Here is a 24,239-nt window from a genome sequence, read left to right on the forward strand (position 1 = left end):
GGGTGACAGGCCTGAAATTACTAATAGAGCAGATATAAAAATGCTAGATGTTTTTACAAAGTGATATGACGAAAAATAAATGGGAAGTAAAAAATTGCTTCTGCTCAGAGAGCTATAGACAGAAAGTGCAGAGAATACTTGCCCCGACGGTGATGTTTAAATCACGCCCTGCAGGATGATTAGAAGTTTTCCTTGCAAACTTAGTTAAGGGGGAGATGCAGAGACAAGAAAGTGCGTAGTATGTTGGAAGGGTATGTGTAAATAGTCAAAGAAGAGCCTGAGGAAGGATGGTGGGACTAAATTTCCTAACATATACGTTACAAAAAGAAGTAAAGCAGCTACTGTGACTTCCCAGTCCCGCAAATTGCTTAAAATCTGTTGCTACAATAAATGATACGCATTTGCAAAAGTATATCATATCACTACTTAAAATTCTAGAGTTGGCACATATTACTAATATCACAAGAATATTGAATATTGAGTATCATAAGAAACTCCTCTTGTTTTAATTCAAAAGATTTAGGTCATTTTAACAAGAAGATAATTTTGGCGAGGGTAAAATGAAATCTGAAATGCTATGTACGTGTGTGTTTTATATTCCTCATTACTTTGAGAAATTCACTGAATGAGAGTGTTTTTCTTTCCTGATATTTTTAGAGGCAGTTAACCCTACCTGTTGGCTGTTGAAACAAGTCGATGAGCTTTTACAGTGAAAGAAAAATGTACTAAGATGTATAAAAGCCCAATAGATTGCTGAGAAACTGAATGTCCTTAAATTTTTTTTAAATTTCAGTTTTAAATTTGAATTCTTATTATACATGGCAGATATCCACTTGTGCTCGCCTAAGCCCAAAGAGGTAATTTATAATAAGGGTACTCCGGTACGTTGAGAATCCGAGGAGATGTGAACAATCAAGCCTCAGGATGAGTAAAAGCAAGGACTGAGTAAGAGTTCTGTGGTGTCTTCGTTCCAGTTGGCTCTCAGAAAGCCAAACGGCTAAGCCAGCCTGGCAGGGCTTGAGAACCCAGCAGCGGGGGCCCACTGCCCACTCGGCAAACACTCCTGGAAATAGACCATTCGGGAATGATTCTTCCTCCAGATAGATATTCTGAAGAAGTAAACATTTTGTTCTAGACACAGGCGAAGGAGTCTAAGGGTCTTACACACTCTATCTCACTAAATGTACACAACGTCTTTATCGTAGCACTTGGCTATAAAGTGAAAGGCATGCAAAGATAGCACAGGCGGAGTTCAGGCACTTTCTTTGTGTTTTGTTTGGGCAAATGTCTGACATACTGTTTGTCAGAAGCAAAAGGTAGAAGTTTCCAGGGAGCTGCCGTCCAGTGGCTATAAAAAGATTAGCACAAGCACTGTATTCGATGTGAACTCTTAGCCAACTAAAGCGAGTGGCAAATGAGAAGAATGTTCCAGACTAGATTCTGCGGAGGTTATGGTGAAAGTCACCTCTCTGGAGAAACCAAAGTCCCTGTTTGAATTTTAATGCAGGCTTTCTCTTTGGTGGTGTAGCAGAAGGAGAGGGATTTGAGTCACTGAGGGAGGTAGGGCCTCCAGAGTCGCTCTTCTGGCCGGGGAGGTACAGGGAGAGAGAGAGGGAGAGAGAGAGCGGGGGGGAGAACTCGGAGGGGCTGAGGAAACAGCCAAAAGTTGCATGGGGGAAGCGGGCCTGAAGCGCTACCCTAAGTACCGACACAAGAGCGTCCGATGAAAAGGCTCGTGTTTCCCAAGGGCTCTGGAATGCCCAGAGGAGAGAACACTGTACTTCTAACACAGGCTAATAGTAGCTAATGATAACTGACGTTTCACTTATCATGTGCCCGGCCTCACCGAATAACCTCCTGCTTTATTTCACTTAATTTTCAAAATCTCCTAATAAGATCCGTTCACTCAATTTGCAGTTGAAGACATTGAGGCCTCGAGAAATTAAGCAACTCGCTCAAATAAGCGGGAGAATCAGAATTTGAACGTGGAGTCTGTGCTGTCGGGTCCCTGCCCGCCCTGTCACCAGATAGCCTCTCCGGAGCTAGAGAGTGGCAGATGTCCTGTATTAGCTTATAGCTTCTACCTTGGAAGCTGATGGCAGAACAAGGAGCAAGCCACGGACAGGTGGCTCACAGAAAGCCCCAGCTTTGGGACCATTTGAATGGACTCCGATACTCCCTACAAACAGATGTCAGCATAAAGACTAGAAGAGCAAATCCAGTCCCTTCATCGGGAGAGGTTTACGCAGAAGTGTACTAAGTGATGACAGTTTCTCGGGCAGCACCATACCTTGGTGGAGCCCTGATTTGGTGCCATGTTAAAGACGTGGCAGCTTTACCGGGGTTATGAATTCCGATTTCTTCTAAATGGTTGGCAGTTTAGCAGGTCCTGTTTGCCAAAGCCATCGAGGCTTTTCTTGCAGTTAGTTATAAGAAAGAGTGCCCAGCCCTTTTGCAAGTGGGAATATTCTGCATTTGTGTGCCATCTACAATGAGATTAAAGCTATTTGTTCTTATTTCTCCTTTTATATGATAGGCTTAGCAAGGATACTCATTATTCTGAGCATGCATGACAAAATTATTAATTGAAATTAAGTAAGTTAATTTATAATATTTATAGAATTTATGTATTATGACTTTAAACAAATATGGCATTACTGTAAATAATTATTAATTATAATTAACAAACTTAATGATAACAGAAGGTAATTAAAGGTAACTAACACCGTAGAGCTGTGATTTCTCACATCCACGTGTATTTTTTTCTTCTTTTGGGCATTTTTTATTTCCCTACTTGTATTCTGGTTACTTATATATGTCCCCCACTGTATTTTTGGCACCATTAGTCAGGAACTATAACTTCACTGTACATCCAGAATTTGTATCTCAGTGGTATTTTCCCCAGTTATGTCGAGTTCGTTTTTTGTTCCTCAAGCACACCACTTCTAAAGAATTTTGGAGATACTTATTTTATGTGTCTGAGTTTCCCGATCATAGCAATGCCTTCTGTTGCTTGTTTCTATTTCAGGGCCTTGTAAATTTGCTTTAGAGCAGGGTTTCCTAAACCAGACACTGTGCCACCTCCACAATTTTTGCCAAATAGATCCCCTGTACCATTAATATTTTCCTTAAGTAAATTCAGGACTTTATTTTGTTAATATTTTATTTATTTATTTGACACAGAGAGACACAGCGAGAGAGGGAACACAAGCAGGGGGAGCGGGAGAGGGAGGAGCAGGGAGCCCGATGCAGGGCTCGATCCCGGGACCCTGGGATCATGACCAGAGCCGAAGGCGGACGCTTAACGACTGAGCCACCCAGGCGCCCCTAAATTCAGGACTTTTATCTAAAATTTCATTTCTGAAGGAACTATGTAACTATTGCAAATGGGAAACCAGAACCACTTGCTTTAAATTGTAGAAAATTTATACACTGCCAACAAACTCTGGCTTTATAGACTTACCTGCCGCCCTTAAGTGAAATAAGGAGAGAGAGAGGGAGAGAGTAGCAATTACTGGGGAAGCATTAATCTGAGCACCAGATTAATGGCACTGGCACCAATCGGAGACTTTATCCTTGATGTAATAAAATTAATTACAAAGAAGTTTTAGAGGGAATACTTTTCTTATGGTCTAATGCTGTCATTACTTAATGCCACTTTGTTTACTATCCATAATCCTCTCACTTACAGCCATGGACCACTTTGGGAACATTCCTTATAACATGGACCCCAAACAGAACACACCATCAGACCTAAATTCCTAATTGTTTGATTTTTGACAAGTTAGTTAATTCCCTTAAGCTTGATTCCTCCGTGTGAAAAAGGGATAATACATTGATATTCAAGATCACTTTGAGAATTATATGAGGTAATGTTCACAATGTGTCTAATCCTGTGCCTGGAGTTTATTAAAAAACATTAATACCTTAGGGTGCCTGGGTGGCTCAATCAGTTAAGCGTCCAACTCTTGATTTTGGCTCAGGTCATGATCTCAGGGTCATGAGATCAAGCCCTGTGTCGGGCTCCATGCTGAACGTGGAGCCTACTTAAGATTTTCTCTCTCCCTCTCTCTGCCCCTTCCCCCCACGCACATGTGCTTTCTCTCTCTAAACAAAAACAAAAACAAACACAAACCAAAGCATAAATACCTACTGTGTGCCAAGCACACCTCTGGGGGCTCAGGATCTAGAAGAGCACATGACAGAGAAGGACTCTGCTTTCATGGAACTTACATTCTGGTGAGGGACAAATTAACCATGAACAACTGAACAAAAGAGCAAGGTCATTCGAGGCAATATTGAGGAAAGCTCTGAAGTAAATAAAATGAAGCACTATGAAGGACAGTGACTGGTGTTTAGGGAATACTAATTTCCTTCCTAATTCTCAACTCTATATGGTTGGAATTCCATATATGTGGAAAAAGAGGAAGGCTATTGAGAATATGCTTGTCCACTGAGATAAGCAAAGGGCAAAAGACGGAGAATGAATAACAATTGCAGTTTAAAACATAATTAAATACATGGCCCAAATTTTGAATGTCTGTACTGCTCTAAAACTTGCCTTCTTAAATTATGTGCTATAGAACGTATGATCCTCTCTTAGAAACAGAGAACATTTCATTGTTCCATGACATTTCATTGTCATGGAAATGAAATGCAGTTGGGGCTTTATCACTTACTTTTGTCATGGTTGTGCTTTTAAAAAAAACACAACTTCAGGGGCGCCTGGGTGGCTCAGATGGTTGGGTGTCTGCCTTCGGCTCAGGTCGTGATCCCGGGGTCCTGGGATCGGGTCCTGGGATCGGGTCCCGCATCGGGCTCCCTGCTAGGCGGGGAGCCTGCTTCTCCCTCTGCCTCTGCCTCTCTCTCTCTCTGACTCTCATGAATAAATAAAACATTAAAAAAAAAAAAAAACACAACTTCAGAACTTAATGAATTGTGTGTGATGAGTTTGATTTTAGGGAAGTTAAGAACATTCTGCCACAAAGTTCAGGCCCCTAAATATACTTTCAGCCAGCAAATTCTGATTTGGGCAGGGCTCGGAAGTCCGCGAGCTGATGATGACAGAATGGGAATAATTAGGTTTTGAACCTAAAACAAAGGATGGATTTATATGGAGAGAATCCGTTCTGAGATTTCTGAGACCTATTATCTAGCTTGTGAATGATAAATGAACTCATTTGAGGCATTGCAGATTGACTTTGGAGGGCCAGGAAAAAAGTTTTCCTCTTTTCCAATTCCTTCATCTCTTTGCTCCTCTAGTCATTTGCAATGACTTTGAATCCTGTTGCTCTTACTGGACTCTGTTAACATCCTTCCGATGTCTACATGACTTAATTACTGAAATTAAGAATTTGAAGAATCAGTTAAGAGTATCTAGTTGGAGACAGGATACCCAATTAGGAAGTACAGAATGCAGCTACTCTGCTCCTAGCGTCCTTCATTTCAGTCCTAACTGAATTCTGCTTTTCCTTCTCAAGTAACAATAAATCTTTTGATCTCTGTGAAAGAAGCAAAGATCAAGCTGATCCTCAGAATGAATCTCCTCCTTCCTCCACTTCTTCAAAGATCTACTTAAATTTGAGTGGCACGTATTTTTTTTTAATGTTTTCCAATGCAATTACCAGTCACAAAAGAAAATTACTTCCTTTATTATCATAACTGAAAAACACCATTTCTTTTTTCTTCCAGCATTTTCATGTTACATTTTAAATCAATGAAATTCATGTAAACTTAACTTTTTTCTCTGATAATTCATAGTAAGGGGCTTTCACAGTAATGCCACAAGTAGTTGCTTTTTATTTTCCTGTGTAAGAACCCCTACCACTAAAACAAGTCGTTCAGTGCTGTTCATAATCTCCTTTAGAAACATAATGACTTTTATCTCCCAGAACAGCAATTAAGAATGTTTAACAGAGTAGATGATGTAGTGGAAAAAGCTGTGGTCTATCTACTTCTGACCCCAGTATTTACTATTTGTCCTTCAGCAAGTGAAATCGGAATTCTGAATCCCAAATTCCATATCTGTAGAACAATATTTTATCCATCATTCTATTTGTTTTTTTTTTTAAGATTTTATTTATTTATTTGACACAGAGAGAGAGAGAGAGAGAGCACAAGCAGGGGGAGCAGCAGAGGGAGAGGGAGAAGCAGGCTCCCCGCCGAGCAGGGAGCCCAATGCAGGACTCGATCCCAGGACCCCGAGATTATGACCTGAGCCGAAGGCAGATGCTTAACGACTGAGCCATCCAGGCGTTCCCCCCTCCCACCATCATGCTATTTGGAGGGAGAGTCAAATGTGGAAATACAAATGTGCTGCTTTTAAACTGCCAAGACCTCTACAAGTAAGTTTTATTATTACCACGGTGCTAGAAGAAAAACATGCTAGGGCTCATGAAGCCTAGCAGTGGTTAATCTCATTTTTTAGTGCTTACTTTATACAGCTACTTGCATTCATTTGAATGCATTCAAATGTCATTTTGAGAGCTCGAAATGTGCTGTATCAGTTCTGCTCTAAACAAATCCAGGAGATGACCACTGAGATTCCAAATGCAGCAGGAAAGAGCAGTTCAGATCCACCTTTACTTACCCACACTTCATCAGTCTTGACATATGTATCAAGGTACTCCTTTAAAGACTTCATGAAAATTTACTTCTAGAAATAATGACACAAGTGATACACCATCCATAAGGTCAATTCAGGGACAAATCTGTGTTAACATTTTGAGCTCAACCTGCCTCACATAATCCACTTCTTTCACTCATTGTCTCTTCCACCAAACCTACCATGCAGGAAAACCTCTGACACACAAAGCTCCTGGAGATTTGGTCTTTGTGGCTGTGTCATCTAGACAGCTCTCTGAAATCTTGATTAGTTCGGGGATTTCAGGTCTTTAGCAAATTGGAGACCCTTACAAGGCTGAAATCATGTTGCATTTTATTTGGTGGATTAAGGTGAAACTAAGTAGAGCTGAGTGAAGAAAAGATGTCAGAAAACAGAGCCTAATAGGTAATGAGACACTGTGATGGTTAATTTTTTATGTTAACTTGGCTATGCTATGGTGCCCAATAGTTTGGCCAAACACTAGTCTAGATGTTGCTGTGAATGTATTTTTTAGGTGTGATTAACATTTAAATTAGTAGGCTTTGAGTAAAGCAGATTACATTCCTTAGTGTGTGGGGGCCCCATCTAATCAGTTGAAGGCTTTAAGAGCAAAGACCAGTTTTCCATAGGAGAAGAAATACAGCCTCAAGACTGCAAAATAGAAACCTTGCCTAAATTTCTCATTTATCTGACCAGCCTGGAATTTGGGCTCAAGATTGTAACATCAACTCTTACCTGAATTTCAAGCCTGCCAGCGTGCCCTACAGATTTCAGACTTGCCAGCCTCCACAATTGTGTGAGCCCATTACTTTTTTAAGATTTTAATTAATTAATTAATTAATTAATTAATTAATAGAACATGCAAGCAGGGGGAAGGGAGAGAATCTCAAGCAGACTCAACACTGAGCATGGAGCCTGATGTGGGGCTCAATCTCATGACCTGCACCGAAATCAAGAGTTGGATGCTAAACTGACTGAGCCATCCAGGCACCCCAAGTGAGCCAGTTTCTTACAATAAAGTGTATGCTTGTTTTCTCTCTCACCCCCCCCAAATAAAAGGGGGAAAGTAGATAATGTAATTCATTCCCTGTGTAGTCTTTTCAAACTTCACCTACTTCTAGTTTTCCAACATTTGCTTCTTGCATCCAAACTAAGTATATAACTTGAAATTCTGCAGGAACAGAATTCTATGTTCGAGATAACAAGTTCCTAAATAAAAGTTGTGTTTTTTTCCTTCCAAATTCTAATATTATCTTAAGGGTAATACTTTCTGATCTTAAATTATAGCCATTTACAGATTTCCTTAAAACCCATGCATGTGTTTTGGAAAGAAATCTAAAACTTGCTGTGTATAAATACTAGAGCAATAATTCATGTTCATTCTGGGAGGCCTAAGACACCACTTTTTTAAGAAAATTAAGACACAGAAAGAAACTAACATTTAGGAGATTGGCACACAGTTGTTTGAAAAGATTAAGAGGAATGCTCACTGTGGATGTAGTCTGATGTTTGCACACAAACCAATCAAGAACAAGCTGACCCAATTATCTAGCTATAACTGCGCTAGTCCCTTTGGGTGCAGAAGCCTGTGTTCTAATGAGAGAGACAAATCTAAAACATACTACATATTTATACCAATATTTTCAGGTTCACAAAACCTTTTGCCTCAGACCCATAAATAAAATAATAAAGTCAAAAAGTACAAAAAAGAAAGAAAGAAAGAAAGAAAGTAAGAGGTGAGCTGCTTGTTCAAGGTTGTAAGAGTGACCAGAGCAGGGCTCCACTGGTTTACTTAACTTTCCCACTGCGTTAGCCCTGCTCTTGGTGGCTCTGGAAGGTGCCATGGAGGACCACCTGAGAACAATTGCGAAGTCAAGTTTCCTACTTCCTCATTTTCTAGAATCCATGGATTATGCATGTGTTATCCATTTAAAAGCATTTGAGGGCGGACAGAGAATTGCTAAAAAAAAAAAAAACATATATACACAGACAGGGGGGTACTTCAGTTTCAGAAAATGTAAAATTAAAAAAAAAAAAAAAGATGTGCCTTAAAGACTACCTGTCACAAACATTACACGAAAATGATTACAAGGCTATAGAAATTCACAAGAGAAAATGCCAACATGACTGAACAAATCAAGACAGACTTTGTTGGGAAGCTGACACTCTATAGGTTGCATTTGGACAGGAAGAGAACAGGAGGAACCATCTAGGGGCAGCAACAGCATGAGCACATGTGTTAGAGTAGAAATGACAAACTGATTTTGGAAAACTTGAGAATTTTCCACATCTTCAAGTCCTGATTTCCTTTTGCTTAATACCTGCCTCAACTCATTTCTCTCTTCTTGCATTTTACTATGAGCAATCAGGAAGAAACAAACTCCTTTAAAACTTCCCTGAGAAATCTCCTCAGGTAAATACCCAATCTTATAGCTTGCAAGTTCGACCTTCCAGAAAACACTAGAACACTAGTTAAGCCAAGTTCTTTGCTATTTCATAACAAGGATCTCCTTTCTTACAGTTTCCAACAGCATGTTCTTCATTTCCATCTGAGATCTCACCAGAAAGATGTTCAACATCCATATTTCTAACATTCTGTTTCTGATTAGTTACATACTCTCTAAGAAGATAGAGTCTATCCCTGAAGCTCTCGCTTTTATTTCTGAACACTTACCAGAATCACCTTCAACATCTATTATTTCTACCAACAGTCCCTTCACAGCAATGTGGACTTTTCCCAGCATGCCCCTCAAAACTCCTCCAACCTCTACCCCTTCCCCAATTCTAAAGCTGCTTTGACATTTTTAGGTATTTGTCACAGCAGCATCCTCCTTCTTGGTACCAAAATCAGAGAGGAAAATGAATGAAATGATGTTTATTTTTTTTTTAAAGATTATTTATTTATTTATTTGAGAGAGAGAGCCCACGAGTGAGAGAGAGCAGGGAGGAGCAGAGGGAGAGAGAGAGAATCTCAAGCAGACTACCTGCTGAGCGGGGAGCCTCAGTCGGGGATACATCTCAGGATCCTGAGATCATGACCTGAGCCAAAATCAAGAATCGTATCCTCAGCCCGGTGAGCCACCCAGGCGCCCCTGAAATGATCTTTATTGAAAAAATATAAAATTACATGAATAGGAAAAAGATCTGATTAGTAATCCCAGAAAACATATAGGCGTGAAAAAAAGACATGAAACTAAAAGAATTAACTCTAGAATGTCCAAAGTTAAAGAATTAATAAACTGGAAGAAAGAACTGAGAATTTTACTCAGGATGCAGTATAAAGAGAAAAATTGAAAGAGTTGTTTATATGGAGTGTCCTTTGAGAATCACCGTTTCATAAAATTTTAGTGGATTCTAGTAAAAGATAATAGAGGGATAGTGCAGCAAATTAGTCAAAGATATAATAGCTGAGAAATTTTAATATATATAAATAAAAATTGATAGAGAAAATACTAAACTTTAATTATCAATCCAACAAAAATTAGCCTGCATGAATAAACTAGGCAAGCCTCTAGAAAGTTTGATCAAGGTAGATGTGTACACACATAAAAATTAGGAAAGGAAGAAAAAAGAAACCAGGAGAAATCTCTGATGAAAGAAAAATACAAAATAAGGTGGTCAGTGTAACTCAAAGTACATTGTAACGACAATAAATGTAAATAGATTAAATCACTCTATTAAAAATCAGAAATTATCAGCATGGATATAAAAAAATCAGTTATATGCTGCTTATAAGGCACACTGCTATACACACATGCACACAAACACACTCTGAAACAGAAAATATAAAAAGGAAAAAAAAGAAATATACTAAGCATATATGAACCAAAAAAGAGCTGGTGCAACAATATCTGTCAAAATAGAATATGAAGTCAACACATTAATGTGAATAAAGCAAATAAGCTATACTTCATGAAAAGGCTATAGAAGTGATAAATTTGTATTTGCCTAACAATATAGAGTTAAACTCTAAAACACCAAAAGCCAACAACTACAAAAATTCAGAATTACAAAATAAAATTGAAAAGCTCATGTAAGCATAATGGCAAAATTTAACACCTCTTTCAGAAACCACATATTTGGAGAATATACAGAGAATCTGAGGAACGCATAGGACATAATTGTGAATTTACATATGCCTGCACCCAAAAGACAACACAACAGAGGATACACATTCTCCTAAAGCATGCATGCAACACATTAGATATGTATAAAATTAACTGTATACTCTCAGTCACAAAAAGTCATAGTTATTCAAACCATATTATCTAATTACTATGTAATTTATTTAGAAATTAACTACTACCACTAGTAATTAAAATCCTATAGGTTAGAAAATCTGAAAAAAACAAAAGCTTAAACAATGAGTAAGTGAAAAAATACTTCACAAAGAGAATCATAAACTGTAATGGTTTTATCAACAAACTAAAATATGAAAAATTTGTGAGATATAGATAAAGCAGTACTTAGAAGTTATGAATAGTCTTATTAAATATATTTACTAAATTTAAATGAGCTAGCATTTAATCCAAGAAGCTAGATGAAGAAGTGAAAACAGTAAGAAAGTTGAAGCAATAGAATGGTAAAAGCAAAACACAAATTAATAACCTAGGAAAAAACATTAATGGAGATGATTTTTAAAATCTATTTCTTTGAAAGCTAATAAACTAGGCAAGCCTCTAGAAAGTTTGATCAAGGTAGATGTGTACACACATAAATGCATTATCATATAATGGAATACTAGACGGAGTGAACCAGGTCATCCATACAGAGGAATCACAAAACCTATGGTAAAAAGATAAAATTGCTGAATGATAAGAATTTCTGTAGTTTACTTATTCATTTAACAATGTTTTGTATGTTTATATATACAAATTGTGTGTGTGTGTGTGTATGCATGGGTATGTTGTGGATATTTATGTAATAAAGTCACCTCTAACATTTTCTTAAGAAGTGTAAAGCACGTGGTGAAATGTTAGCATTTTTAAATCTTTCAAGAAATTAAATTAATATATGTGTGCTTGGAGTTTCTTTTTACCCCCTTTACTCAATCCCATTCTTTCCTTCCACAGAGGTAATCACTATCCTGAAGACGGTGTTGTTTTGTTTTTTCTTTCCCAACTAGTTTTATATTTTTACATTTTGGAAAAACTCCCATTCTTACAAAGCAGTTTCGCTTTTTCCATTTTAGGAAATTACAACTTTCCTTTGACAGTTTGGTTTTCTAGTTGTTTCTTTTATTTGACAAAGGAATGATACCATTTTTTAAAGATTAAGCCAACTAAATTAATACTGACATTTAGGCCAAGGACCATAAGGAAGCCAATTTTTTCTTAGCACCAATTATGTTGTGGGTAAGTAAAACAAAACAAAACTGGAAAATAGAGTCACCATCCACTATAAATCTTCAGAGTATTACTGGCCCATTCGGCTTAAGCATAGAAAGAATTACAGAAAAATATAAAAGGCATCGTTCAGTGCTCTCTGAAAAGAAGTGGCTTCTTGTACTAATATATATTCCATTCACCAAATTCTTACATGTTGCTTTTGTGGAATAAACATTGAGTGATTATATATATATCCCACTTAATTTATCATGGTAATTAATCCCAACCATCCATGATATTAATTTGCTGATATTGGTAGCCTGTGAGTCGCTTTCTTTCTGGAATAAAATAGGAGAGTCATTCTAAGTACCTTTATTTTACTTCTGGAGATGTTTAACCTTAACTACATCACTAAGTGCAGATTGACTGATGACTACACACATCTTACTCCCAGGTACGGTAAAGGCCAATATCAGAATGTCTAATTGCCTTTTATTCATTCTAGATTAGGCAATTAAGTTCTTTTACAGTTTATCAGAGTTCCTAGGATCTTTTCCTCAAATTTAAGAAATAAATTGTTATTCTCAAGGAGACATTATGCTTGAGTCTCCTGAAGGAAATACTAACATTTATTAACCATTTTCCTAGGTCAGGAATCTCTTGAGTTGCCATTGACAAATAAGTTCAATTTCAGCTTTTCTTTACCTTCTGGTATTTCTAGCTCCTCTTCTTTTCAATTTTTTTTTTTTTTAATATCTTCCTTGGCTTAAAAACTCACAGATGCATTGCCCAGCCATGTTTTTTTGCCCCTTTTATTCTGGATTGTTGATATTTAGAAGAAATTTAATACAAAAATGCAATTATTCCCAAATGCATCACACCGATATCAGATTTTTTACATAATGAATAAAAATAATATATCCCAGAACTTGTGAATAAGGCTGTGAAGTCATATCTAAAAAAATTGGTCAAACTGATGATGTCTTATTGCCACCCATTGAAATTCCATATGTGCTGTATTCTACCTCTTCAGTTTTAAAACTTGCAGTTGCTACCAATGTGTATAAAATCTCTACACCCTTCGAAAATTGAACATATTCATTCATATTTTTTTGAGTAGAAATTTAGCCAGGCATTAAAAGTAATATAAAACTAACACAAGATACAGTTGTTTACCACAGGAATTTGGATTTGCTGAATAATGTATGAACACACTGGCATAATTCCCGACGGTGCAAAGCAGCATACGAGCCAATGTCTAGTAGGGGCAAGCGCTCATGTAAAGAACAATTAATTTGAGATCAGGAAGGCTTTGTGAAATTCTGGGAGTGGAGAACCCAGATGGCTACCTAGTTAGTGGGTGGAAACGTAGAGACCAAGGAGAGGTGAGGATTATAGTTAGAAAAGTGAGTGTGACTTATTCAGGGGCCAGTAACGTTTCTGACCTAGCTAAAGCAAAGGATCTACAATGGGAAAGAGTGAAGACAAAATTGATTACTAGAGCAGGTTGCATTGTGGAGGATCTAAAAAAGGACATTTTTTTCTGAAAAAAAAAAAAATTCAAAGATCTATTGATGGCTTCTTAGCAGGTGAGTGAAATGGTAAAATCTGTGAGTTAAGAAGAAATAAATTCAGAGCGATGTTTATTAATGTATGTTCCCAGGATCATTAATTAATGGGGTTACTCCAAAAGGGCCAAGCAATGTCAAATAAGTGTGGAAAAAACTGGAGCATTTGACTTCAAAAGGAAAATACAGAATTTCCCTAACCTATTTGACCAGGGAACCCTTTCTAGGAAAACTGTGCTTGGATCATATATTCTATATATATTGATACCAACCTCAATGTATACATTGACATATGTAATAAATGTCCAATTCTGTGTTTTTAAATAGCTCGCTTGGTGTCTAGTTTGATTCTCTGTTCCCAGATTGGTAGAAATTCAGGATCTCTTAATTTCCCCCAGGAGTGTGTCTATGTTCTGGAGTCTTCTAGTGCCAGGGAGTTAGAAGGCTATGAAATGGCGAGGTGGCACTTATCTGCTGCTTTGGGTCATTGATGTATACTAGCATCTGCTGAGATGTCCTCACTGTTCTCTGGTCCTGGGGAATTGGTCAGTACTACTGTTGTTGAGACATGTCTTTCAAACCTGGTGGCTCTCTGTAGTTCTTCCATACTATTCTGGAATTGATGGGAATACTTTTCTTACTGATCTGTTCCATGCTGAGGTATAAGAAACTCTATGTGGACCCACAGGGGCCCCGTCTTTCTTAGACAAGTCAATTAGCTATTCTGTGAGGCCTTCCTGCTTTCTTTTGGCTTCTATCCAGGAAAAGGGGCAGATGTCCCATGTACCTAATGATTTTGGGCTTTTCCCATGAGATTTCCACCTAAATCTTCTACTCTATGCCATGAGTAAGTTTTGTTTCCTAGAAAGCTAAATTTTTAAAACTCATAAGCAACAAAGGGCTCCCTTTTCCTCATATTCTCCTATAGCTTCTATTCCCTGAGGAAGTGATTTAGTTGTCCGTAAGACAGCTTAAGACCGGGACAAGGATAGAGGCAAAGAATACCTGAGGTAAAAAATCAGTTACTATTTCAAAGATACTTCCTACCACACTTTGAATGCCTTTTAGGAAATGCTGATTATAATCCACTGAGGATTAAAAGCCGATGAATAAAAGGATGTGTGTAGTAGTGGTGCTGCCTTGAGCTTTGATTATCATGTGTGGTCTTAATAAATAATGAATGCCTCCTTGTCTTGTAAATCACTGTCTTTGGCATGGTGCTTTGCACAGTCCTCTCCCACATTAACTCTTGAAAAGCCTTTCTTGCTTCTGGCAACTCTTCCTCCACCATATGCAGGACAGGCTAGCTCGTTGAAGACATGGGGACCAGCTGAGAGCCAACACCAATAAACAGACTCCTAGGTTAGCTCCAGATGAGCTGCCAGCTGACTGCAGGTGCTCAAGTGACCTCAGCTGAGACCAGAACTGCTCAGATGAGCCTCCACTGAAGTGTTGATATGAATCATAAACAAGTAAAATGGTTGTCTAACCCACTGAGTGATGGAATTACTTTTATTGCATCAGTATAAAAATATGCAATACACTACAATGCAACAAAGTACATAATATGAGATGGTAGGTATTGAAGACAGAGGAGATACTTTGTGGGAAGATTTCCTCAATATGGATAATATGAGATGAGGCAAAAGAAAAATTCTAATGGGATGAGCAAGTTCCTTGGAAGGGGCTCATTTTTCATTCATTGGAAAAACAGTTCATTTTATTTTCTATTTTATAGGAACTAAAGAAAACGGAAGAGTCAAGTGTCATTATGTAGATGGTACTCTTCAGTGACTTAGAAAACTGTAGACAAGTAGCTGGGTGGAACCATGCCAGATGGGGTCTTCGTATCATTCTGCCGTTGTGCCTTTTTGTAAATCACTCTCACTCTCACTGGCTTGGATTCAAGAGGTGGATTTCCTGACACTACTGAAATGAAAAATAAACAGTTGTCTTATATAAGCATATTCTCAGACATTACACTAGATTTATCTTAATTCCTGATGACATGTATTTTCCTAAAGATTTCCTCAAAGCAATGACAAAACCGTCATAAAACCAAGAAATGTCAAAAATATAGAGGGATTGATGAGATGTGTCTCCAAGTTCTGAATCGAAAGTCTATTATAAGGTGGACTGCTACGAGTTAGCTGTGATTAGCTAGGCTCAAATATACTAGCTCTAGTCTCAGGGGCACTTCTCCTAGTCCTATTAATGGCTTTTTTTTGAAATTTATTTTACATCCATCACCTTATTTAATCTTTACAACAATTCTAAGATTTAGACAATATTTTTATCCACAATTTTAGAGAGAAAGAACTGATGCCAGTTCTTTTCAACCCAGTTCAAAGGACACTGGAATCCTGTGGTGCCTCAAGAGCCCCTGAGCCAAAAGAGGAGGGAGGGGAAGAAAGGCCACTTGCTCTGGCTTCAACCAGAGCACATCTAATATACATAACTATACACATTGTGTTTAAAAATTAGATATTCTAAATTTCTAATTATATATTATATATATAACTAAACATATATGTATGATATGACATATATATATGGCACCCATTCAAATTTGGTTAGAGAAATTCCCAAACACTGTAGCATACCATGATGAGTCCTAATGCCCTTATGATCTACACTAGAAACTTCTTGAAGTTAGAGACCTCATCTTATCCTTTCTTTGGTCTCACAACAGTGTGGAACCTCCCTTGACCTGTGAGCCAGCCTTCGGAAGAAGGAGCCCATGGAAATCCTTGCCCTGGCGATGCTCTGGGCTCCAGAACAGCTCTGTCTAAGCATCTCCCATGACCCCTGGCAACCTTGCTGTCTGCTTCTCACTAAAGCCAATTAAATTACTCCCGGTACCTGCAGCCTTCTCGCTGTTACCACGACTCATTGAGTTCTCGCCAAAGAGGGAAGTGATGTCTTCTCCAAATATCCTGAGGCAATTTTCAATGAGAAATTGTACAAGAGAAATCTGTAACACAAAAAGACAAGAATGGGGTGCTCTTTTCCATAGGGCATAGTTATAAATCACATTTTCTATACAGACCTTGGATCTAAGAAAAAATGGGAAGGACTTCCCAGTAAAATTCAGACTTGATAAAAATACGTAGAAACCAGGGGCACCTGGGTGGCTCAGTCGGTAAAGCGTCTGCCTTCGGCTCAGGTCATGAAAGCAGGGTGCTGGGATCAGCCCTACATCACGCTCCCTGCTCAGCGGGAACCCTGCTTCTCCCTCTCCCACTCCCCCTGCTTGTGTTCCCTCTCTCGCTGTGTCTCTCTCAGTCAAGTAAATAAATAAAAGCTTAAGAAAAAACCAAAAAAACAAAAACACATAGAAACCAGAGTTCTCTCAGAAATAACTTAGAAAGAGTGATACTTTCCCGTGTACTTTGGGTATACATTTTAAAATACTGCTCATCCGTGGGCTAAAGTTATAATGCGTGGCCTAGGTTAAGAGCTAACATTTTGGGATCAGTGGTTACATCTTTAAGCCTAGGATAAATTTGGGGGCCCATCAGTTGAGCGTCTGACTCTTGATTTCGGCTCAGATCACAATCTCATGGTGGTGAGATCCAGCTCCACATGGAGCCAACTTTGGGCTCCGTGCTCAGCAGGGAATCGGCTTGGGCTTCTCCCTCTCCCTCTCCCTCTTCTTCTGCCCCTGCCCCTCTCACACTCTCTCTTTCCCTCTCTCAAATAAATACATATCAAAAAAATAAATAAAACTAGGATAATTTTCAAAGTAGCCTACCTTATTAAAGTTTATTTATTTTTTGCTTTTAAATTTTGTTTCCAGTTTTACTGAGCTGTAACTGATGTATACCATCTTATGAAACTTTATAAAGTATGAACGACAACTTAAGAAAACCATTTCTTAAATGAAGAAGTATCATAAAGTTGGGAAGCAGGGATTTTGGTGGTGTTGTGAGGGAAAACCCACACAGCTGGAGAGAAAACGTATCTGTCTGTCTAACTTCAGTCCCTTCTCACGCATTGCTTTGCCTCATGCTGGCTCTCTCTGGGTGAGCTTGGGGAAGACCTGTCATCTTATTAGGATATTCTGGAATCTCTTGCTAGTTTCCATATGACGTAGCAGAGGTGAAATAGTAGCCGAGTACTTTTCTAGATGAGCCACAATTGGCAGAGGAAGGCCAATGTGTTTGGAGGCATGGGGGCTCATATTGCCCAAGCCACCCAGGATGTGCCAGTGATGACCGGAGGAGCTGGCTGTTGTCGCCATTGTGTAGTGAGGAAACCATGGCTTTGCCCAAGGTTACGAGTCCCTCAGGGATTAGGCTGAGAGTTGAACCTTGACTGGTGAAGTTCCAAAGCCCAGGTTCTTTCCTATCGTATCACACGACTCTTCTCTCTCTCGTTTAGTCAGTCTAGTGTTTAGTCTCCTGGAGGGGGAAGAAGTGACTCGACTGCTCCGAGTTTCCCGTTTAACGACACCCCTTCCCAGACCCCGCCAGAGTAGGATAAAGAACTCTGCCACTCCACAGGGGCCTAATGAAAATGTGCACTTCACAAAGTTCCATCCGTCAGAGTTACTACTGCACTTGTCTGGTTCAAAGTAGGGATTCTACCCCCTGGGGGACAAAAATGAGAGCTCTCATTACCTTTCTTATCAAGTTGTCTTCCAATTCCAAGCTGCCGGAATCAGGTGGGTAAAGAACACTTGGGGCTATACAAACGGATAAATTATAAGCTGTCATCTGATTGGATGAGGAATGTAGCTCAATGTTGTATAGCACTCCAAAAAGGTATCGCAAGAGAACAACATTTGCTCTTGGCAGCTGGCCTAAAAGCCTAAGGTCAGAAAAACACACTTTTAAATTAGGCAAGTAATTCCACTTAAGAGGTTGGAAAAACAGAGACAGGGAACAGGATACATCCTTGTATATCTAGCACACAACCCGCTCTAGCAGAGTTCCAGGCATGAAGGTATACAAAATTGTTGCACTGAATTCAGTTCCTGAGCCAGATAACAACTTCTCTGCTTAGTTAAATGTTTCACAGACTTTTAAGGTCATAGCCCTGGAAGTCAATGCTCTAGCATCTGTCTTGGACCAGGGAATTTCGTCTACCAGTTTCATGGATCCAGAAGGGGTAAAATGGCCAAGGAGTCCACATTAATAAGATCAGGAGAAGAACAATAATAGCCCTAAAGCATGCCTCTATTCTGAAGCTGGACCCCATGGGTGTGAAGAATTGAAACTCTTTGGCGTTGGTCATGATTTTAGTAGGCAAAGCTGCAAAACGTAAGCCAATGTTTTCCTGATAGTATGTTGGGTGTATTTTGGAGATGTGACCAGAGTAGAGTAATTATGGCATCATTACCTCTGGGCTGCAGTTATCTTCTCCTCTTTGTTGCCTTGATCAATAACACTGAGCCATTTGTCATAGAGATCGGATAAAAATATACTTCCTTGGATATTTCTAAGAAAGTCCTTATGGAGATAAAAAAATATGTATATATATTATAGAAAATATTTATTGGAAATATTCCAGAGAAAATATGTAGTTAAAAAATTCAGTTCAGCCCCCACTTCCTTCACAGATACCCAAACTGGGACCCACACGGAGCTCGGCTTCGACTTTCCATTGACTTGCTCACGCAGGAGCAGGTGCTTGGATTTTCTCCCGCTAAAACTTAGAGGCATAAAAGCAGAGCTTAGCCTGTGGTGGAAATGAAGATAAAGCTCCCTTCTATCATCTGGAACTTATTTTGTGTGAGTGCTTTTTTTTTTGCAAAGTACCACAAACTGACAGGGTCTGGCTATAGACCATCCTAAATCCTATTAGCTTCCTGGACAGAAATACACATACCCATGTTGCTTGTTTTAGACAAGGTGCTAGCTCTTAATTCTAGCAAGAAAAGTCCTGAAACAATCAAAACACAAACAGGTGGGCTCTTGCACACATATTAGGAAAGAACTAGGTCTTCTCACTCGGGGTAGGTGTGCTCCCTGGAAGAAAGCTACTCTCACAATTGCTTCATTCTTCCTTTTCTTAACTGTCTAAAAGTCGAGAGTCTAATGGCAGACTCACTGTGGTCCTGAGGATAGATTCATTTCTAGTTTAGGACAATTGTCCAGTTAGTTTGCCATGATATTATCAAGGCCAAGGTTGCAGAGTCTGATTCTCCACCAAGATCCGTCAACTTCAGGAAGAGAAAACTTTAGAAATGTCTAAGCACCATACCCACAAGTGCACACCCTCTTCCTAGTTGGTGCTGATAACACAGAATCAGGAAGGAACCTCCTAACTCTTGCTAAAAAATCGATTCCATGTGTGCACCTTACAGAGGGCAACACTCATCTTGCTACCTAGTGTATCATCATTCTTCTCCTGTCTCCCAATGCCTACATGTATATTACTACTGGATATCACTATGGCCCCAGAGTAGGAGTGGTTACCTAAGTCATTTGCTATTTATCACATCTTCGAACATTAACGGGGGACAAGGGAAGACCAAATGTGACTGAGATTCAAAGACTGTACTCATTACTACATTAACATAGGGTTGTTCAGAGCTGTTAATTAGTGCCAAGGTGGATGGATTAAATTTTTTCCCTGCTCCATTTCTTTTGGAAACTTTGCCATCATTAGCAGGGTGGTGAGGATGTCTGTTTCGGTAAACAGTGTGTTTGTGTCAGTGCGTATTTTGAAATTTATTATCATGACTAGTAGTCATTTCAGTATTAGTATTTTGCATGGAGTCTTCAGGAGTGGAGGTGGGGAGGGCGGTGTGTAGTGAAAACAGAAAGTATTTCTAACACATGGGGCTTTTAACTCCTAAAGTAGCTTCCTTAAATTTTGATTTTGTCAAGCATTTTCAGCTTGTCAGGTTCTTAATCTGTTATGTCCATTACAGTTCTTGAGCAGTCATGATGAAGGACACCAATCATAGCTTCAGTTACTCACGTGTGGATAATGCTAGAACCTTCCCCTACCTTGAAGACGGATGCGACCACATGAACAGATTCGCTGTACGGGTTCACTTTGACCCCAGAATTTAGTTTTTTCTTTAGGACTCTGCAGGATTTTATATTGGCTGATTTGCGGAAGACGCCTTCTGTGAGTGGCCCTTTTTGATTAATAAAGGAAAGCATATCCTGTAGGAAGAAAAGAAAAGTATATGGCATCTCATATCCACAAACGCAGAGCACAAGCTTGCCTCCGTTTTGAAAGAGGAGGGGAATGTAATGGTACACTGTTTTTGAGCTGGAAGGACTAAAGTCAATTTAGATTGTTTTTTTTTTTCAGTGTCTCTCTATATACTTTCTACCGAAATATCTATTTTACAGTCATACACTGAAACATTTTAAACACTTCTTTTAATCAGATTTTCCTTTCCACTGAGTTTCCACTTTTAAATCAAACTTCTCTGCTTCAAAGCCTTTGGGGAATCACCATCTGTTTCCTACTTTAGCATTTCTTTCTCATTATTCCCTACATAGATGCTCTTCCCCAAGTATGGAAGTCTATTTAGGAAATACTCATTTCCCATTTGTTTATTTCTCTTTAAGTGACTGTATACTCCTTTCCTACTTGTTCTATTTCCTTCCCTCTTTTAAAGTCAGGCTCAGGAACTCTCTTCTCCTTCTCTGATTACCCTCCCTTCTCATGAGTCTTTCATTGTCTTTTGCTGTATCTTCATGTCCTCTCCCTGCTGTGTAGAATCTTAATAAGGGCTGGACTCAGGGAATCCAACGGATCTGAAGTCTATTATGCTACTTATCTATTGTGTGAGCTGGGGCACACGCATCCTGTACTGAGGCTTTTCTGATTCGTTTAGGCAGTGCGGAGGATGATAATCCTAGCTAGCCCCTAAATTTGCTGTGATGCATGGACCTGGGGTAGTAGCTAGCAGGTAACATGCTAGCTAAGGTGATATATTTCTTCATAGCTAGCGGAACGTTCCCTACATCCTGTACAGTACTTGCAGAGATACCGAATACTCAGTGAATGTACACACTGACAATTCACTACAGCAGTTTGAGATAACACCGGCCAAACTCTGTGGCTTTCATTTGACATACTCTGTTAGGATTAACAGATTCCTATTTGCCAGAGGATGAGTCTATGCTCGTGTCAGATGTTTGCAGTTGTTAGACTGAGTAGACTCTGCTGAAGGAGACTTGAGACTCATGTGAGGAGGAAGGCAATGAAGGGAGAGTGTGAAGATGAGGTGGACTCTCAGAGATTCACATACACAGAGTCCATTTTGACTCATCTGAACAGGCCTCCATGGGTCTTTGTGGAAACAAGACAGAAGTGGAATGGACAAGAATGTCTTTTCCTTTTGTATTTGCCTCATGAGTCTGCTGGACCTAAATCAGATTCTGTTCTTTGAAATAACAGTAACAGAGCTCCTCTTCCAAAGCCAGGGACTATGTAATGACGTCTCCATTTGGGGATAGATTTGGATGAGGACGCTTGGCCTTTCAGTTTCCGCTCCTCAGGAGGGCTATAGAAGACCAAAAGGAGATGACCTACCAGAATTGGAAAGGGCAGGTTGTCTTTATCACAGATATCCATGAGGGAAACTCCAAAGAGCTGTCCTGGCTTTGCGGAAGGTGGGGCTGTGCACTGGGTGAGCTGGCAAGTGCGGGAGCCCCACCAAAAGGCCCTGTCTCTGAAAAAATGGCTTTTCACAGTCTTCCGGCCGGAGTCTAAGAAGAAGAGAGAGTACTAGTAGTAGTAGTTGTTGTGTAATACGCTGAACCTTCTTTTTCCTTTTTTTTTTTTTTTTTTTATAGATTTTATTCATATTTTGACAGAGGGAGAGAGACAACGAGAGAGGGAACACAAGCAGGGGGAGGGGGAGAGGGAGAAGCAGGCTTCCCTCAGAGCAGGGAGCCCAACGCGGGGGTCGATTCCAGGACCCCCGGATCATGACCTGAGCTGAAGGCAGACGCTTAACAACTGAGCCACCCATGTGCTCCAGGCTCATCTTAATTCCTAATGACTTGTATTTTCCTATAGATTTCCTCAAAGCAATGTGGTAAGCATCATAAAACCAAGAAATGTCAGAAATATGGAGGGATTGATGATACGTGTCTCCAGGTTCTGAATCGAAAGTCTACCTTCTAAGGTGGACTGCTGCCAGGTAGCTGTGATTAGCTAGGCTCAAATCATACTACCTCTGGTGTCAGGAGCAGTTCTGCTACTCCTATTAATGGGTTTTTCTTGGATTACATCCATCATCTTATAGAGTGTTTACCACAATTCTAAGATTTAGACATTATTTTTATCTACATTTTAGAGATGAATAAACTGATGCTGAGCTGGAATAACTGGCCAAATATAATATACCTGGTAAATGGGGGCATAGGAATTTACACTCTGGAGAGGTTGTTTGACATCAAGTCAAGTCCTTTTTTCTCAATGATGCCAGTTCTTTTCAACCCGTTTCAAAGGGCACTGGATTCCTGTGGTGCCTCAAGAGCCCCTGAGCCGAAAGAGGAGGGAGGGGAAGAAAGGCCCCTTGCTCTGGCTTCAACCAGAGCACATCTTATATACATAAATATATATATTATGATTATATATTTATATAGAATAAGTATCTAATTATATATTATGTATATATAACTACATATATATGTATGATGTTATATATATATGTGTGTGTATATATATATATATAGAACCCATTTAGAATTTTGTTAGAAAAAATTCCCAAACACTGTAGCATACCATGAAGTGTCCTAATGCCCTTATGATCTACACTAGAAACTTCTTTAAGTCAGACATCTCATCTTGTCCTTTCTTTGGTCTCACAACAGTGTGGAACGTCCCCTGACCAGTGAGCCAGCCTTCGGAAGAAGGAGCACATGGAAATCCTTGCCCTGGCGATGCTCTGGGCTCCAGAACATCTCCCATGACCCCTGGCAACATTGCTGTCTGCTTCTCACTAAAGCCAATTAAATTACTCCCGGTACCTGCAGCCTTCTCGCTGTTACCACGACTCATTGAGTTCTCGCCCAAGAGGGAAGTGATGTCTTCTCCAAATATCCTGAGGCAATTTTCAATGAGAAATTGTACAAGACAAATCTGTAACACAAAAAGACAAGAATGGGGTGCTCTTATCCATAGGGCATAGTTAGAAATCACATTTTGTATACAGACCTTGGATCTAAGAAAAAATGGGAAGGACTTCTCAGAAAAATTCAGAGTTGATAAAAATACGTAGAAACCAGGGGCGCCTGGGTGGCTCAGTCGGTTAAGCGTCTGCGTTCGGCTCAGGTCATAATCCCAGGGTGCTGGGATCAGCCCTACATCGGGCTCCCTGCTCAGCGGGAAGCCTGCTTCTCCCTCTCCCACTCCCCCTGCTTGTGTTCCCTCTCTCGCTGTGACTCTCTCAGTCAAGTAAATAAATAAAAGTTTAAAAAAAACACAAAGAAACAGAAACACATAGAAACCAGAGTTCTCTCAGAAATAACTTAGAAGGAGTGATACTTTCCTGTGTACTTTGGGTACACATTTTAAAATACTGCCCATCCGTGGTCTAAAGTTATAATGCGTGGCCTAGTTTAAGAGCTAACATTTTGGGATCAGTGGTTATGTCTTTAAGCCTAGGATAAATTTCGGGGCCCCTCAGTTGGGCGTCGACTCTTGATTGTGGCGCAGATCACGATCTCATGGTGGTGCGAAGCAGCCCCACATGGAGCCAACTTTGGGCTCCGTGCTCAGCGGGGAATGGGCTTGGGCTTCTCCCTCTCCCTCTCCCTC

General features: G+C 39.6%; 1 protein-coding gene across 1 annotated transcript; it reads right to left on the reverse strand.

Moving 5' to 3' along the window:
- Window positions 1-11,124: 11,124 nt before the first annotated feature.
- On the reverse strand, window positions 11,125-23,551 carry LOC135363364 (rho GTPase-activating protein 20-like). The gene is made up of 6 exons (XM_064583913.1): window positions 22,005-23,551; window positions 20,459-20,620; window positions 18,843-18,952; window positions 18,122-18,311; window positions 16,362-16,473; window positions 11,125-15,428 (listed from the first exon to the last, which is right to left on the reverse strand). The coding sequence occupies exons 1-6, from the start codon at window positions 22,044-22,046 to the stop codon at window positions 15,295-15,297; spliced, it is 750 nt and encodes a 249-aa protein (XP_064439983.1). The 5' UTR covers window positions 22,047-23,551; the 3' UTR covers window positions 11,125-15,294.
- Window positions 23,552-24,239: the final 688 nt, after the last annotated feature.

Source organism: Mirounga angustirostris, unplaced genomic scaffold (genome assembly GCF_029215605.1).
Source record: "Mirounga angustirostris isolate CCGP_5_RB_7025 unplaced genomic scaffold, mMirAng1.0.hap1 SCAF_137, whole genome shotgun sequence".
NCBI lineage: Eukaryota > Metazoa > Chordata > Mammalia > Carnivora > Phocidae > Mirounga > Mirounga angustirostris.